The sequence below is a fragment of the Carlito syrichta genome, unplaced genomic scaffold (assembly GCF_000164805.1).
Source record: "Carlito syrichta isolate Samal-C Ts95f unplaced genomic scaffold, Tarsius_syrichta-2.0.1 Scaffold120465, whole genome shotgun sequence".
NCBI lineage: Eukaryota > Metazoa > Chordata > Mammalia > Primates > Tarsiidae > Carlito > Carlito syrichta.
Genome location: NW_007064561.1, coordinates 210,379 through 226,203, shown reverse-complemented (window position 1 = coordinate 226,203; position 15,825 = coordinate 210,379). Strand labels below are relative to the sequence as shown.

Below are 15,825 nucleotides of genomic sequence, written 5' to 3'. Positions count from 1 at the left end.
GGCTCAGGCAATCCACTCACCTCAGCCTCCCAAAGGCACGGGATTACAGGCTGAGCCACTGAACCCGGCTTTTTCTTCTTCTTTTTTGGCGGGGGAGGGTTGAGGTCTCACTCTGTTGACCGTGCTGGTCTCGAACTCCTCGACTCAAGCAATCCTCCCGCCTCAGCCTCCCAAAGTATTGGGATTACAGTCACGAGTCACCATGCCCAGCCCACATCCATTTTTATTTTCTGTCTGTCCCTTTTCTCATTCATCTGTTTATCCATCTGCTCACTATCCTTCAATCTGCCAGTACTTGTTTTTCTATTTATTAATCCATTGTTTATCTATCCATGACCATTTGTATTTTTTTTTTTTTTTTTTTTGAGTTGGAGTCTCACTCTGTCGCCCAGACTGGAGTGCAATGGCCGCTCCCGGCCACTGCAGCCTCGACCTGCTGGGCTCCGGCGATCCTTCCGCCTCAGCCTTCCAAGTAGCTGGAACTACAGGCGCGTGCTACCACACCCGGCTAATTTTTGATTTGTTGTAGAGATGAGGTCTCATCAAGTTGCCCAGTCTGGTCTCGAACCCGCAGGCTCAGGCAATCCACTCACCTCGGCCTCCCAAAGTGCAGGGATTACAGACTGAGCCACCGAGCCTGGCCCATTTGTATTTTTTTAATTCATCCAAACCTTCATTCCAGCATCTACCTATCTATAATCTATCTACCTATCTATAGATAAATTGAGACAGGATCATGCTTTGTTGTCCAGGTTGGTCTCGAACTCCTGGACTCAAGTGATCCTCCTGGCTTGGCCTCCCAAAGTGCTAGGATTACAAGTGTGAGGCACCATGCCCAGCCTCTCTCTCTCTATCTGTCTGTCTGTCTATCTATCTATGTATCCATCCATCTATCCATCTAGTTAGCTAGCTAGCTCTATCCATCCATCCACAATTCATCCATCACTTTCTCCATCCATCCATCCATCAATGTATATATTATTTTTCATCCATCCACCCATACATGTATTCACCCGACTATTGAGCCATTTGTCACCCAAACACATACATACTGTTATTATCAGGACACACACATGATCTCATGGGGCCACAACCCTGCCACCCCCAAGCTTTAGTCAACCATCCAGTCACCCAACAAATATCTCATCATCTCCCTCATGCTACATGCTGTGCTAGACACTGGTGGCACAGCAGAGGCCCTGACACACACCTCTCCCTCATAGAGGCCACATTCTGGTCTGGGTAGACAGCAAAGCAAGCCAAAGGAGACAAGGACGTTGCACATAGTGAGGACCATCAGGCTGGAGGAGGCAATGGGTATGAAGATGGGCAGGAGTTTTCTCTGAGGCCTGGGCCAAACTGGGAAAAGTTACCCCCTGGTGCAAAGCCTCTTAGGCAATAATGTGTTTGGATTTGGAGGAACAGCTAGGAAGCCAGTGGGGCAGGAGCTGAGTGAGGGGAGATGAGAAGGGGGGTGGGACTGAGCATCCAGGGCCTTTCAGAGCCTAGAGCATTGGCTTTCCTTCCAAATGCAGCAGGAGACCATGATAGGATTTTAAGCAGGGTTGACATGATCTGACTTACGTTTTAAGAATATCCACTTGAGCTGGGTATGGTGGCTCACGCCTGTGATCCCAGCACTTTGGGAGGCTGAGGCAAGAGGATTGCCTGAGCTCAGGGGTTCGAGACTAGCCTAGCCACTTGGTGAGACCTCGTGTCTACAATAAATTTTTTTAAAAATTAGCCAGGTGTGGTGGTGCGCACCTGTAGTTCCAGGTACTTGGAAGACAGAGGTGGAAGGATTGCCGGAGCCCAGCAGGTGGAGTTTGCAGTGGCCGTGAGCGTGCCACTGTGCTCCAACCTGGGCAACAGAGATTCTAACTCGCTTAAAAAAAGAAAAAGATTAGCCTGGTGTGGTAGCGCATGCTTGTAGTTCGGGCTACTCGGAAGGCTGAGGCGGAAGGATCGCCGGAGCCCAGCAGGTCGAGGCTGCGGTAGATGTGAGCATGCCACTGCACTCCAGCCTGGACAACGGAGTGAGACTCTACTGAAAAAAAAAAGAAAGAAAGAAAAAGAAGATCCAGTTGGTCACATGGACAGGACAGAAACAGGGAGATCAGAGGGGAGGTGACTGCTTCAGTCCAGGGTCATGGCAGAAGAGGAGAGAAGGGGCAGAATCAGGATGTCTGGGTGGGTTGAGTACACAATAGGTATGCTCAAATGAGGTACCTCAACCCCATCCTCAGAGTCTCATATGTCATTCTCTGCTAAATCTGGGTCATAGAAAACAAATATATTAGGCCAGGAGTGGTCTCATGCCTGTAATCCCAGCACTTTGGGAGGCAGAGGTAGGAAGATTGCCTGAGCCCAGGAGTTTGAGACCAGCCTAGGCAACTTGGGAAGACCTCATCTCTACAATAAATAAAAAATTTAGCTGTGCGTGGTCGACAGAAAAAGAAAAGAAATATATTGACTCTTGTGATTGAAAAATCCAAAAGGCCTTCAGGAATGGCTGTATCTAAGTGCTCCAACCATACCATCAGAATCTCTCCATTCCTTAGCTCTGTTCTCTCATTACGATCTTCCCTCTAGACAACGCTGATATAGCAAGGTTGCCATCTAGCAGGTTCCAACTTACATCCTATAAGCTTAGCAATCCTTATGGGAAAAGAGTGAAAATTCTGAGGGCTGACTCACTGGCCAATGTGGGCTACAAACTGACCCAGCTGCTGCATCTGGAAGGAAATCTAGCTTTTGTAAGAAAAAAGGGAAAAGGCTAGACAAGGTGGTTCAGGCCTGTAATCCCAACACTTTGGGAGGCTGAAATAGGAGAACTGATTGAGCCCAGGAGTTTGAGAACAGCCTGGGCAACAAAGCCAGACCTCATCTCTTTAAAAAAAAAATGAAAGAAAGAAAAAAAGAAAAAGCCAGGGGTGGTGGTTCACACCTGTAATACCAGCTACTTGGGAGGTTGCAGCTTGGCTTGAGCCCAGGAGGTTGAGGTTACAGTGAGCCATGATCGAGCCACTGCACTTTAGCCTGGGTGATGGAGAGACCCCCATCTCAAAAAAAGAAAGAAAGAAAGAAGGAAAGAAAGAAAGAAAGAAAGAAAGAAAGAAAGAAAGAAAGAAAGAAAGAAAGAAAGAAAGAAAAGAAAAGAAAAGAAAGAAAGGAGAAAAGAAAAAAGGGCAATGGATATTGGGGAGCCTGAAACACCAATGTTGCTTACAGCAAATCTGGTGGAGACTAGGAATCTGCATTTAAGGCCCTTTACCCTAGAAGTTCAGGGGATCGACTGGGTGCAGTGGCTCAGCCTATAATCCCAGCACTTTGGGAGCACTTTGAGAGGATTGCCTGAGCCCGGGTGTTCGAGACCAGCCTGGGCAAGTTGGTGAGACTTCGTCTCCACAATAAATCACAAAAACTGGTCGGGCATGGCAGCTTGCATCTGTAGTTCCAGCTACTTGGAAGGCTGAGGTGGAAGGATTGCCTGAGCCCAGCAGGTCAAGGCTACAGTGGATGTGAGCATACCACTGCACTCCTCCAGCCTGGGCGACAAGAGTGAGACTCCAATTCAAAAAAAAAAAGTTCAAGGGATCAAAGGTTGTGCTTATAAATGCAGCTGACAAGTAGGCAGCCCTTGGTCACAACCAAACATCACCTCCACCAACTACTCCCTGCATGACTGACCTCTCTGAGTCTCCATCCTTTTATGTATGAAATGGGCTGGAGGCCAGGCATGGTGGCTCACACCTGTGATCCCAGCACTTTGGGAGGCAGAGGTGAGAGGAGTGACTGACCCCAGGGGTTTGAGACCAGCCTGGGCAACTTGGTGAGACCTTGTCTCTACAATAAATCAAAAACTTAGCTGGGCATGGTGGTGTGCACCTATAGTTCCAGCTACTTGGAAGGCTGAGGCAGAAGGATCACCTGAGTCCAGCAGGCCAGGGCTACTGTGGCCATGAGTGTGCCACTGCATTCCAGCCTGGATGACAGTGAGACTCTTACCCAAAAACAAAACCAAACCGAAACGGGCTGCAGGCCCATTGTTGGTCAGAGTGAGGCACGGTGGCTCATGCTTTGGGAGTCTGAGGCGGAATGATCACTTGAGCCCCGGAATTCCAAATTACAATGAGCTGTGATCATGCCACTGCACTCCAGTCTGGGTGACAGCAAGACTCCATCTCTTAAAAAAAAAAAAAGGGCCGGGCTCGGTGGCTCAGCCTGTAATCCCAGCACTTTGGGAGGCCGAGGTGAGTGGATTGTCTGAGCCAGTGGGTTAAAGACCTGCCGGGGCAACTTGGCGAGACCTCATCTCTACAACAAATCAAAAAATTAGCCGAGTGTGGTAGCGCACGCCTGTAGTTCCAGCTACTCGGAAGGCTGAGGCGGAAGGATCACCGGAGCCCAGCAGGTCGAGGCTGCAGTGGCCGGGAGCGGGCGACAGAGTGAGACTCCAACTCAGAAAAAAAAAAAGACTAATTTTACTGACTTTGGAGGATGGCCAAGAGGACAAGAGAAACCTCATAGGGGCAAGTCCTGGTGTGACCTAGGGAGAGGGAGACCCTCCCTCTTCACACGGTCCGTTCCCTGGCCTGCAGGCGGCGACTGTGCCACCCTGTTGAAGAACATCGGGGCGCTGCCGGTGGAGATGGCCCGCATGTACTTCGCAGAGACGGTGCTGGCCCTTGAGTACCTGCACAATTATGGCATCGTGCACCGCGACCTCAAGCCCGACAAGTGAGTTTTGACCTTGCCCCTCACTCCCTCTCTGCCCCTCGGGAGGCCCAGAGAAAAACTGGACGGGTGTCGACTCTGAGCTCCCCCCCCCGCCCCCGCAGCCTCCTCATCACCTCCATGGGTCACATCAAGCTCACGGATTTCGGCCTCTCCAAGATGGGGCTCATGAGCCTCACCACCAACCTGTATGAAGGCCACATCGAGAAGGACGCCCGGGAGTTCCTGGACAAACAGGTGTGTGTGTGGGAGTGGGGGTCGCTGCGGGTGGAGCGACCCGGCAGGACCTCGGGGTCCCAGGGCCCGGGGGGGGCACAGCTCTCCCTCGAGGCCCCCCCTGTGGCCGGGGCGCAGGCTGACCGCCTGCCCCCAGGTGTGTGGGACCCCAGAGTACATCGCGCCCGAGGTCATCCTGCGCCAGGGCTACGGCAAGCCAGTGGACTGGTGGGCCATGGGGATCATCCTCTATGAGTTCCTGGTGGGCTGCGTACCCTTCTTCGGAGACACGCCGGAAGAGCTCTTTGGACAGGTCATCAGCGGTAGGTGGCTCTGCAGTGCCAGGTGGGAGGGGAGGGGCGATCAGAGGCGGGGCGGGGGGACATGGGAGATGGGCCAGGCCCAGGGCTCCTGGAGACTCCCAGAGCGACCCCCCAGACCCACTCTGCTTTGCAGATGACATCCTGTGGCCGGAGGGTGATGAGGCCCTGCCCGCAGACGCCCAGCTCCTTATATCCAGCCTCCTGCAGACCAACCCCCTGGTCCGGCTTGGGGCAGGTAAGGGGTCTGCGGCGCAGAGGAGCTGAGGGGTGGGGGCCTGTGCTGTGGTCCGGGGACCAAGCCAGCGGGTGGGGGGCCGGGCTGTCGGGCCGGCCATCAGCTGTCGCTGGAATTCCTTCCCCGCCAGGCGGCGCCTTCGAGGTGAAGCAGCACAGTTTCTTTCGAGACCTGGACTGGACAGGGCTGCTGAGGCAGAAGGCCGAGTTCATCCCCCACCTAGAGTCGGAAGATGACACCAGCTACTTCGACAGTGAGCGAGACACGAGGCGGGGGCGAGGGTGGGATCCGGGGATAGGGTCCCTAGGTAAGGCCTGGGCTCGGACCGCGGCTGGTCGAGAGGGGATTGCGGCTGTGGGGGCGTGGCCTGACGGGGGGGGGGGGGAAGAATGGGGGGCGTGGCTGGAATGGGGGCGGGACTCGGGCTGAGAACCAGGTAAGAAACTGCGGCTGGGGTGAGTGTGGGCGGGTGGAGGCCGAGTTCTGAGGACGGTCCCGGCCCTGACTTCGAGGGAGGGTGCTGGGACCGAGAAGAGGCAGGGTGTGGGCTGACCTGGAGAGGAGCCAGGGCGCGGAGCGCGGGACGTGGGGCTTGGAGGCGTGGCCTCTGCGGAGGCGGCGGCGCCGAGAGTGGCGCGCGGACCCCGCCTGGAGGCGGGGCTGAATCCGACGGCTCGGGGGCGTGGCCTGGCCCGCAGGCCTGGCTGGCACCGGGCTCCGGTGGGGACGTGATCTGCGATCGAGGAGGGGACTGGCGCCCGTAGTCACGGCTCGTGACCCCTCCCCAGCCCGCTCAGACAGGTATCACCACGTGAACTCCTACGACGAGGATGACACGACGGAGGAGGAGCCCGTGGAGATCCGCCAGTTCTCCTCCTGCTCGCCGCGCTTCAGCAAGGTGGGCGGGGCCTGGACTGAGACCCCCCCCCCGGGAGGGGCGGCGTGGGCGAGCCCAGGGCAAGCGGGACCCTAGGCGCCCAAATTGCTGAGGGACGGGCGTCTGGGAGTGGTAAGGGCCCGGGGGAGGCGGGGTAGGGATCTCTGCGACGAGCCTTTGACGTTGCGTGGAACCTGACTGGGACCAGGACTGTTGTGCCGAGGAGGCCCGCGGTGGGCGGGGCTAGGCCTGGACGGGGCGAAGTCAGGACGGGTCAGGGGTTGAGATGATCATCCCGGGCGAGGTCTTGCTTTGAGAAGTAAGTTGTAGACTGGGGCAGGGCGTAGCCTGGGCGAGGGTAGACATAGACTGGGGGAGCGTGCCTGGAAGGTGGGCCTGGGTGGAGGGAAGATTGGTCAGGGTATTGTAAAGGCGAAACCTGGAATAAAATGGAGGGCCTCGTCTGGACGCTGTGGCTTACGCCTGTGTAATCCCAGCACTTTGAGAAGCTGAGGCTGGAGGATTGCTTGAGGCCAGGAGTTCAAGATCAGCCTGAGCAACATAGTGAGACTTCCCCCCCGTCTCTACAAAAAAATTAAAATTTCAAAAATAAAAACCGGGGCCCTAACTTTGCTGAAGAATTGTAAGTTTGGGGGAGACAGCCCAGAATTGGGTGGGGTCCGGCCTCTGAGGGTGGAGCGCGGTTTGTGCGAGTCCAATGTCGGGAAGCTGCTTAGTTCCGGAACGAAGGTGTGACCCGGGAGCTCTGCTTACCTCCCACCACCACCTGTTCCCCTTGCAGGTGTATAGCAGTATGGAGCAGCTGTCACAGCACGAGCCCAAGACCCCCGTGGCGGCGTCAGGGGGCGGCAAGCGGGAACCGAGCGCCAAAGGCCCGGAGGAGAAGGTGGCCGGCAAGCGGGAGGGGCTGGGCGGCCTGACCTTGCGTGAGAAGACCTGGAGAGGGGGCTCCCCGGAGATGTGAGCAGGGACACAAATTGGTTTGGGGGCGGGGCCGAGGGGCGTGCCTCCTCTGACCACGCCCCCTTCACGCAGCAAGCGCTTCTCCGCGTCGGAGGCCAGTTTCCTGGAGGGGGAAGCCAGTCCACCGCTGGGCGCTCGCCGCCGTTTCTCGGCGCTGCTGGAGCCCAGCCGCTTCAGCGCCCCCCAAGAGGACGAGGATGAGGCCCGGCTGCGCAGGCCTCCCCGGCCCAGCTCCGACCCCCCAGGCTCGCTGGATGCACGGGCCTCCAAAGAGGCGACTCCAGGGGAAGGCACCCCCGGCACCGGGGACCTGGATGCCAGTGAGTGCCCTCTCCTGCCGCCTTTCTCCAGTTCCTCAAGGGCCATATATTGAGTAGTCAGTGAGCCTGGCACTGTTTATGCAAGATTTCATGTACTATTCGTACTTCCCCCAGTGCCATGCTCATTCACTCACGATTGACTGATACAGACTACTTCTTTGTATCAGGAGCATTGCCCGATGCATGTTACCAGATCTGATGAAACTCACAATCTAGCAGGGGGAAGTGGGAGGCGCCTTCCAGGCAAAGGGACCAACAACATGTGAAAAGGGACGTCCCTGGCTTTGGACTGATCCCTAACCCATCTGCTCTCTGTTGCAGCTGACCGCCCACACCCAGGTGATCTCTGCCCACCCTCGAAGGATGGGGATTCATCAAGCCCTAGGGCCACCAATGACTTGGTTCTGCGCAGGGCACGGCACCAACAGATGTCAGGGGACCCTGTAGTAGAAAAGAGGCCTTCTCGAACTGGGGGCAAAGTCATCAAGTCAGCCTCTGCCACTGCCTTGTCTGTCATGATTCCTGCAGGTATTGCTGGGCCCTACCTGGCAGGGGAGGGGCTTCCCCCATTTGAGCCAGAACAGACCAATGAAAATAGTGCATTTTCTCTGTCCATAGTGATTGGCTCCAGGATGAACCAATGAGTGGCTGCTCTGGGACTTTGGGGAGGAGGGAGGAGCAGATCAGAGAGATTTGTGTCTGGGTGGCTTTGACCCCTGATCGTGTTTCTGTGTCTGCAGTGGACCCACATGGAAGCTCACCCCTTGCTAGCCCCATGTCCCCACGATCTCTCTCCTCCAATCCATCCTCACGGGACTCCTCTCCCAGCCGGGACTATTCACCAGCCGTCAGTGGGCTCCGCTCCCCCATCACCATCCAACGCTCGGGCAAGAAGTATGGCTTCACGCTTCGTGCCATCCGTGTCTACATGGGCGACTCAGATGTCTACAGTGTCCACCACATTGTCTGGGTAAGCATTCATGGGTGGGATCTATATCCAAGATGGGGGTTTGGAAAGAGAAGTCCCCCTCCTCCAGGGATGAGTGACACTTCAAACTCTGGAGCCAGGCAGCCTGGGTGAGACTCCTTTGGGATCCCCTGTCACTTTTCTCTCTGAGCCTCAGTTTCTTCATCTGCAAAATGGGGAGAATAACTACTATTTCATAAGGTGTGATAAGGCATATAGTACCTGCAGAGCTAAGTGTCTGGCACATAAGCTTAGGAACTTTCCTTGTTACCAATCCCATTAACCCTGTCCCTGTGGGGTGTTCTGTCCTCAGCATGTTGAGGAAGGGGGCCCAGCCCAAGAGGCGGGGCTCTGTGCCGGGGACCTCATCACCCATGTCAATGGGGAACCTGTGCATGGCATGGTGCATCCTGAAGTCGTAGAGCTGATCCTCAAGGTGAGTGCAAGGGAGAAGGCTCACTGGGTGGAGAGGAGGGGAGACGTGAGCAGCCTCCGGTATTTTCCCTTCCTTTCTTCCCTTAGAGTGGCAACAAGGTAGCAGTGACCACAACGCCCTTCGAAAATACCTCTATCCGCATTGGCCCCGCAAGGCGCAGCAGCTACAAGGCCAAAATGGCTCGGAGGAATAAGCGGCCCTCTGCCAAGGAGGGTCAGGAGAGGTGGGCAGAGCTATCAACAGTCCGGGATAGGCCGGGCTCAGTGGCTCAGCCTGTCATCCCAGCGCTTTGGGAGGCCGAGGCGAGTGGATTGCCTGAGCCCGCGGGTTCGAGACCCACCTGGGCAACTTGGCGAGACTTTGTCTCTACAATAAAAATCAAAAATTAGCCAGGCGTAGTAGCGCGCGCCTGTAGTTCCGGCTACTTGGAAGGATTGCCGGAGCCCAGCAGGTCGAGGCTGCGGTGGCCGGGAGCGTGCCACTGCACTCCAGTCTGGGCGACAGAGTGAGACTTCAACTCAAAAAAACAAAACAAAAAACAGTCCAGGCTTTGAGTAGTGGGCGGGGCTAAGGCAGGAGGGGCACGGTGAGGACAGGGAAGGAAAGTGCACAAGAGAAGTGGCTGGATGGAGCCCCTGAGTGAAGAGCCAAGACAAGGGGACAAACAAGATGGCTAGGAAAAGGAAACTGTGTCGAGTTTCTAGACTGGGAGAAAAGCATTGTGGGAGGGTCTTGTGCTGGTTAGCAGGGCCATGAGATGTGGACTGTGGGGAGGGTGCTGTCCTGTTAGATATGGGGATGTCCAGGACATGGCCTTGCCTGTTAGATGTGTTTAAAATGGGCTGGGAGGTGCTAAAATAAGAGATTTCCATCGGAATGAGCATGCCAGGCAAGACTGAGCCAACTGAAATCCTTTTTCCCTTACACATAGGCAGAGCCAGGAGAGAGGTGGGTGGGGCCTGAAGAGTGTTCTGTTTTGATCAGTGGGTTTGGCCCAGACAAGGAGATGGGACTTGAGCGAGTGAGATGAACCACACATGCCAAGTAAACTTCTTCCCGCCTTGACAGGTGGATTGTAGCTGGAGTGGGAGGAGCTAGCGAGATGGGCGGGGCCAGAAGAGGTTGGTTTGGGGATGAGTTTCTAACTTGGACGGGGCGTGGCCAGAAAGTGCGCAGGACCTGAAGTGGGAGGGGCCGGGCGACGCGGAGGCAAAGGAAGTTCTGTTTTGATAGGTGGGTTGTAGCTGGAGAGGGCGGGGCCAGGAAGCGTGGGCGGTTACAGGCGCTGTAGTAAGGCCCTGAGTGGGCGGAGCCGCGATCTCCGGCGTCCAGGTCAAGGGTAGGTGGCGCCCTCCCTGTTCCGCAGCAAGAAGCGCAGCTCTCTGTTCCGGAAGATCACGAAGCAGTCCAACCTGCTGCACACTAGCCGCTCGCTGTCGTCGCTGAACCGCTCGCTGTCGTCCAGCGACAGTCTCCCGGGCTCGCCCACGCACGGGCTGCCGGCGCGCTCGCCCACGCACAGCTACCGCTCCACGCCTGACTCCGCCTACCTAGGTAGGCCCTGCCCCGGCGCGGGGCCCGAGCTGCCCGTGGCGGCCTAGGCGGGCGTCCTTGCGGTCCTCACCGCCCACCACCCCTCCTCTCGCCCGCAGGCGCCTCGTCCCAGAGCAGCTCCCCAGCCTCGAGCACGCCCAACTCGCCGGCGTCGTCCGCGTCGCACCACATTCGGCCCAGCACGCTACATGGCCTGTCGCCGAAGCTCCACCGCCAGTACCGCTCCGCGCGCTGCAAGTCGGCCGGCAACATCCCGCTGTCGCCGCTGGCGCACACGCCGTCCCCAACGCAGGCGTCTCCGCCGCCGCTGCCGGGCCACACGGTGGGCAGCTCGCACACAACGCAGAGCTTCCCAGCCAAACTGCACTCGTCGCCGCCTGTCGTGCGCCCTCGCCCCAAAAGCGCCGAGCCCCCGCGCTCGCCACTCCTCAAGCGCGTGCAGTCGGCGGAGAAGCTGGGTGCCTCCCTGGGCGCGGACAAGAAGGGCGCGCTGCGCAAACACAGCCTCGAGGTGGGCCACCCGGATTTCCGCAAGGACTTCCACGGCGAGCTGGCGCTGCATAGCCTTGCCGAGTCCGACGGCGAGACGCCCCCCATCGAGGGCCCTGGGGCGTCACGGCAGGTCGCGGTCCGCCGCCTGGGCCGCCAGGAGTCACCCCTGAGCCTGGGCGCGGACCCTTTGCTGCCCGAGGGCGCCCCCAGGCCGCCCGCGTCCAACAAGGAGAAGGAGTCCCCGGGGGGCGCTGAGGCCTGCACCACGCCTCGCGCGACGACCCCCGGGGGCCGGACCCTGGAGCGGGACGCCAGCTGCACAAGGCACCAGAGCGTACAGACGGAGGATGGCACGGGTGGGGTGGCCAGGGCCGTGGCTAAGGCGGCGCTTAGCCCGGTGCAGGAACACGAAACGGGCCGGCGCAGCAGCTCTGGCGAGGCGGGCACGCCCCCAGTGCCCATTGTCGTGGAGCCCGCGCGGCCGGGGGCTAAAGCTGAGACTCCCCAGCCTCCTGGCACGGACTCCAAGGGGCTGCAGGAACCCGTGCCTGTAGCGCCTCCAGTGGCCGAAGTCCCCAGGGGCCGGGAGCGCTGGGTGCTGGAGGTGGTGGAGGAGCGGACCACGCTGAGCGGGCCTCGCTCCAAGCCCGCCTCCCCCAAGCTCTCCCCGGACCCCCAGACCCCCTCCCTAGCCCCGACGAAGAATGCACCCAGCAGCGCAGCGCCCTCAGCCCCACCCGCCTCCTTTCTGGTCCCCGGCGCCAAGCCTGAAGCAGGGCTGACATCCCAGTGCCTTGCTGAAGCTGTGCCCCCAGCAGGCCTGACCAAAAAAGGGACACCCAGCCTTGCACCCCCAGGCCCATAGCCAAGGGGGCCCTTGGCCCTGCGCTGTACAGCTCTGTATACATATGTACACATATAAATAAAATGCGTCCGTGCTGCGTGAGCTTTCTGGGGTTCACCCCTCCTCCCTTGGCAAAAGGAGACATCGTGTCCCCACCCTCACCCCCCAGTGCCTCTTGGGGGTGGAACTTTAGTCCTTGTTACCATGAAGAAGGGGGAGAGTTTTGCATGGGCCCCTCCTGTGGTCCCACCTACCACCAGGTGTCCCCAAACCCTTGAGATAGGAGGCGTTCTCTGGCCCAGTACCCACGTGAAGAAGAGAAAACTGCCTCATCCACCAATTTCCTTTTATTTCCTCAACAATCCTGAGTGGCATATATTATGTTTCCCCTTTTGCAGGTTAGTAAACTGAGTCAGAGGGAGATTAAAGCCACACAATTAGGAAGGGGAGGAACTGGGATTCAAGGTCAAGTCCAAACAGGTTCCTGAGCCTCAGCTCTTACACACCCTGCTGTGCTTTCTGCCTGTGCTCTCCTTAACACTTCTCAAAGTGCTTCACTAGGGGCTGGAAGGCCTTCCAGAGGGCCGGCAGCTGGGCACACACTGTGCCCCCACCGCGGTGCTCCTCTCCTTCATTCCGATTCATATCACCCACACAGGTCCAGGGTCCTCCTGTGGCCACACACCATTTGGAGTGGTCCTCTGTGGCATTGAAGGTGGGCCCGGCCGGCCCAGGGAAGTCTATCTGGGTCACATCCAGAACTTTCCAGACCCCGGAGCAGTTGGAGGGCAGAATGCCTGGAGACCTCTGCCAGAACTGGACCTGCAGGTCACTGCCAAGGGCTTCTGCCAGCCAGCCGGAGTACAGGTCTGCAGAGGTTGGAAAGAAAGCACGGGTAGAGTCAGGGCCATTGCTAGGGCTTCCCCAGGTCACTGCCCCTCTCCGAGCTCGGCTTCTTCATTTCTAAGTTCAGTTGTCAATTCTCAGCAACATTGGGAATAACATTAACATTAGTAGCCCTACTTAAATGCTTTGTATTTATTTATTTTTTCATACAGACAGGCTTGCTCTCTGTTGCCCAGGCCAGAGTGCAGTGACGTAGTCATAGCTCACTGCAGCCTCAACCTCTTGAGGTCAAGTGAGCCTCCTGCCTCAGCCTCCTGAGTAGCTGGAACTATAAGTGTGCTATCATGCCTGGCTAATTTTACAACATTTTTTGTAGAGATGAGGTCTCACTATGATGCCCAGCTGAGCTCAAACTCCTGGTCTCAAGCTATCCTCCCATTTTGGCCTGCCAGAGTACTAGGATTACAGGAGTGAGCCACCACACTAGGCCTCTGCTTTATATGCATCACTCCACTCACAACAATTCTTTAAGATAGATACCAGTATCCCCATTTTTCAGGTGAGTAAACTAAGGCCCAGGTGAAATCATATATTACACAGCCAAAAACTATTATTTGAGCCCAGTCTGTTTACCTCTTATGTGATCATAGCTCCCAAAGAGACCCAGTCTCTACTTCTGGCCTGTCCTCAGCCATGGACACACCAGACACTCCCCCTCAGGGCTCACCATCTCCAAAGTATGTGGATTTGGCAAAGCTCTGGAAAGTAGCCCCTGCCTGGGATGTAAGTGTTACACTTCTGTTCCAAGGTTCGTGACTAATGTGGTGGCCTTTGATCACGTCCTCCAGTTCAGGGAATTTCTGGGCGAAGAACCCTTCTAGCTTGTGGTCATAGACCAGGGGGAAGGTGTAGGTCAGCTGACTGCCTGGAGGACAAGGAGAGGAAGAAATGTGAGACTGCGCCAGGTTCTGGTCCGGGAATCTGGGACTCACCCTGCCTCCCCGACTCCGCTCACCGATCCTGGAGAACTCGGTGAGGGGGAAGGACACACAGAGCAGAGTCTGCCCATATTTGAGGGCGCTAGGTGGCCACCCGTAGGCAGCAGAGGAGGCTGGCGAAGGGAAGTGCGGTACACTGTGGACCAGCCAGAAGCCCCCGTCTTGGTCCAGGAGCAGGACACCTGGACCAGAACAAAGTGATCAGGAAGGAGCCGCTCAAGGCACCCCAGCAAACCCACATACAACGAGGAACACTCCCAGTTTGCAGGGAGGCTTGGATGCCTGCAGCGTCAGGACCACTGCTGAGCTGTCTCCCCAGAGGCAAACTCTCATAGTCCAGAGTAATGACAAGATTTTCTTTTTTTTAGTCTGTCGCCCAGGCTGGAGTGCAGTGACATGATCACAGCTCACCATAGCCTTGAACTCCTGGGCTCAGGTGGTCCTTCTGCCTCAGCCTCCTGAGTAGCTGGGACTACATGCACACGCCACCACACCCAGCTAATTTTTTTTTCTTTATTTTTGGTAGAGAGATGGTCTCACTATGTTGCATAGGCTGGTCTTGAAATCCTGGGCTCCTCAGCCTGTAATCCCAGCACTTTGGGAGGCTGAGGCGAGTGGATTGCCTGAGCCTGCGGGTTCGAAATCTGCCCGGGCAACTTGATGAGACCTTGTCTCTACAATAAATGAAAAATTAACTGGGCGTGGTAGCGCACCTGTAGTTCTGGCTACTTCGAAGGCTGAGGTAGAAGGATCTCCGAGCCCCGCAGGGCGAGGCTGCAGTGGCCGGGAGGGTGCCACTGCACTCCAGTTGGGCGACAGAGTGAGACTTCTATTCAAAAAAAAAGAAAAAGAAAAAGAAAAAGAAATCCCGAGCTCAAGCAATCCTCCCACTTCGGCCTCCCAAAATGCTGGGATTACAGGTGTGAGCTCCCACGCCTGGCAGCCAAGCTTTTCTTTTTGTTTTATTTTTGAGTCAGAGTTTCACTCTGCCGCCCAGGCTGGAGTGCAGTGGCATGCTCACAGCCACTGCAGCCCCGACCTGCTGCACTCAGGCGATCCTTCCGTCTCAGCCTTCCAAGTAGCTGGAACTACAGGTGTGTGCCATCACATCCAGCTAATTTTTGACTTACTGTAGAGACGAGGTCTCGCCATGTGGCCCGGGCTGAACTCTAGGCTCAGGCAATCCTCCCACCTCGGCCTCCCAAAATGCTGCGATTACAGGCGTGAGCCCCCACGCCCAGCCAGCCAAGATTAATATAAGGTGAGGAAACAGATACCTAGGGTTTGACAGGAGAGGCCCTCCTCCCCCACCCAGGTCGGGGATGAATTTGGGAAAATGTAGACAGACACCTAGTCCCTCCTTAGGCTCCTATCCAGGCCTCACCCTTCGTGTGTCCACGGCTGGAACTGTCCCATGCCCTGCTGGAACTAGGCGGTGGCTGGTCATTGTAGAGCAAGAAGGCGAGCTGGGGGTGGGGGGGATTTACAGAGGGAACGTGAATCCCCCCCCAGGCGGAGCCCACCTACAGTCTCACCCCCGTTCCGCGGTCACCCTTTCACCTGGCTGGTGTTGCCTCGGTACAAGGGCAGCAGGCTTCGGCCCACGGCCCCGGCAGAACTGTCAATGGTCCCCACGCCGTCGCGCCAGCCCCGGGAGTCCTGGTCCAGGTACTTGTACAGCAGCCCTTTCTGGGGTCCCCCGGACCCGCTATAGGCCGGCAGCTTGTACACCACAAACCTGGAGAGAGGGAGGAATGCCCAGAGGTGGGGAACGGGGAGGAGAAGGAACCCCAGGCTTCAGCGAGGGGGTCCCCGGGCGACGCCGGCGCCCGCGCACTCACCAGTCCACAGGTCGCCCCGAGTCCCCGTAGCAGGTCAAGGCCCCGGCGGGGACCCAAAGCAGCGCCAGCAGCAGCGGGCTTATCGTCGCCATGCGGCTGGGATTGCGAAATCCGTGTCGAGATTGCGGGCTCCGGGTCACGAGCCGCTCCTCTCC

At 57.2% G+C, this 15,825-nt stretch overlaps 2 protein-coding genes across 3 annotated transcripts in view; one reads left to right on the top strand and one right to left on the bottom strand.

Moving 5' to 3' along the window:
- The window catches only part of MAST1 (microtubule associated serine/threonine kinase 1), a 36,844-nt gene extending 24,757 nt beyond the window's left edge, over positions 1-12,087 (top strand). The window contains exons 13-26 of the mRNA XM_021707545.1: positions 4,602-4,740; positions 4,842-4,974; positions 5,111-5,276; positions 5,410-5,511; positions 5,642-5,764; positions 6,300-6,409; positions 7,191-7,369; positions 7,445-7,692; positions 8,014-8,220; positions 8,433-8,662; positions 8,973-9,095; positions 9,182-9,318; positions 10,462-10,649; positions 10,748-12,087. Coding sequence (XP_021563220.1) covers positions 4,602-4,740; positions 4,842-4,974; positions 5,111-5,276; positions 5,410-5,511; positions 5,642-5,764; positions 6,300-6,409; positions 7,191-7,369; positions 7,445-7,692; positions 8,014-8,220; positions 8,433-8,662; positions 8,973-9,095; positions 9,182-9,318; positions 10,462-10,649; positions 10,748-12,006 — 3,344 coding nt within the window. The 3' untranslated portion in view covers positions 12,007-12,087. The remainder of the gene's footprint in view (positions 1-4,601; positions 4,741-4,841; positions 4,975-5,110; positions 5,277-5,409; positions 5,512-5,641; positions 5,765-6,299; positions 6,410-7,190; positions 7,370-7,444; positions 7,693-8,013; positions 8,221-8,432; positions 8,663-8,972; positions 9,096-9,181; positions 9,319-10,461; positions 10,650-10,747) is intronic.
- Positions 12,088-12,316: 229 nt separating this feature from the next.
- DNASE2 (deoxyribonuclease 2, lysosomal) lies at positions 12,317-15,768 on the bottom strand. Of its 2 annotated transcripts, XM_008048032.2 has the most exons (6): positions 15,671-15,768; positions 15,390-15,567; positions 15,214-15,295; positions 13,847-14,011; positions 13,559-13,756; positions 12,317-12,854 (listed from the first exon to the last, which is right to left on the bottom strand). In XM_008048032.2, exons 1-6 carry the CDS (start codon positions 15,760-15,762, stop codon positions 12,520-12,522), a joined length of 1,050 nt encoding a protein of 349 aa, XP_008046223.1. In that variant the 5' UTR covers positions 15,763-15,768; the 3' UTR covers positions 12,317-12,519. The 2 variants fall into 2 exon arrangements, with proteins under 2 accessions (XP_008046223.1, XP_008046224.1); XM_008048033.2 differs by lacking the exon at positions 13,847-14,011.
- Positions 15,769-15,825: the final 57 nt, after the last annotated feature.

Excerpts from the sequence above, each read along its gene's own strand:
- DNASE2 (XM_008048032.2), bottom strand. The coding sequence starts at position 15,762 with ATGGCGACGATAAGCCCGCTGCTGCTGGCGCTGCTTTGGGTCCCCGCC. Across the intron at positions 15,568-15,670 it reads TCGGGGCGACCTGTGGACTG|GTTTGTGGTGTACAAGCTGC; the intron begins GTGAGTGCGCGG and ends CCCTCTCTCCAG. Across the intron at positions 15,296-15,389 it reads ACCGAGGCAACACCAGCCAG|CTCGCCTTCTTGCTCTACAA; the intron begins GTGAAAGGGTGA and ends CCCCACCCCCAG.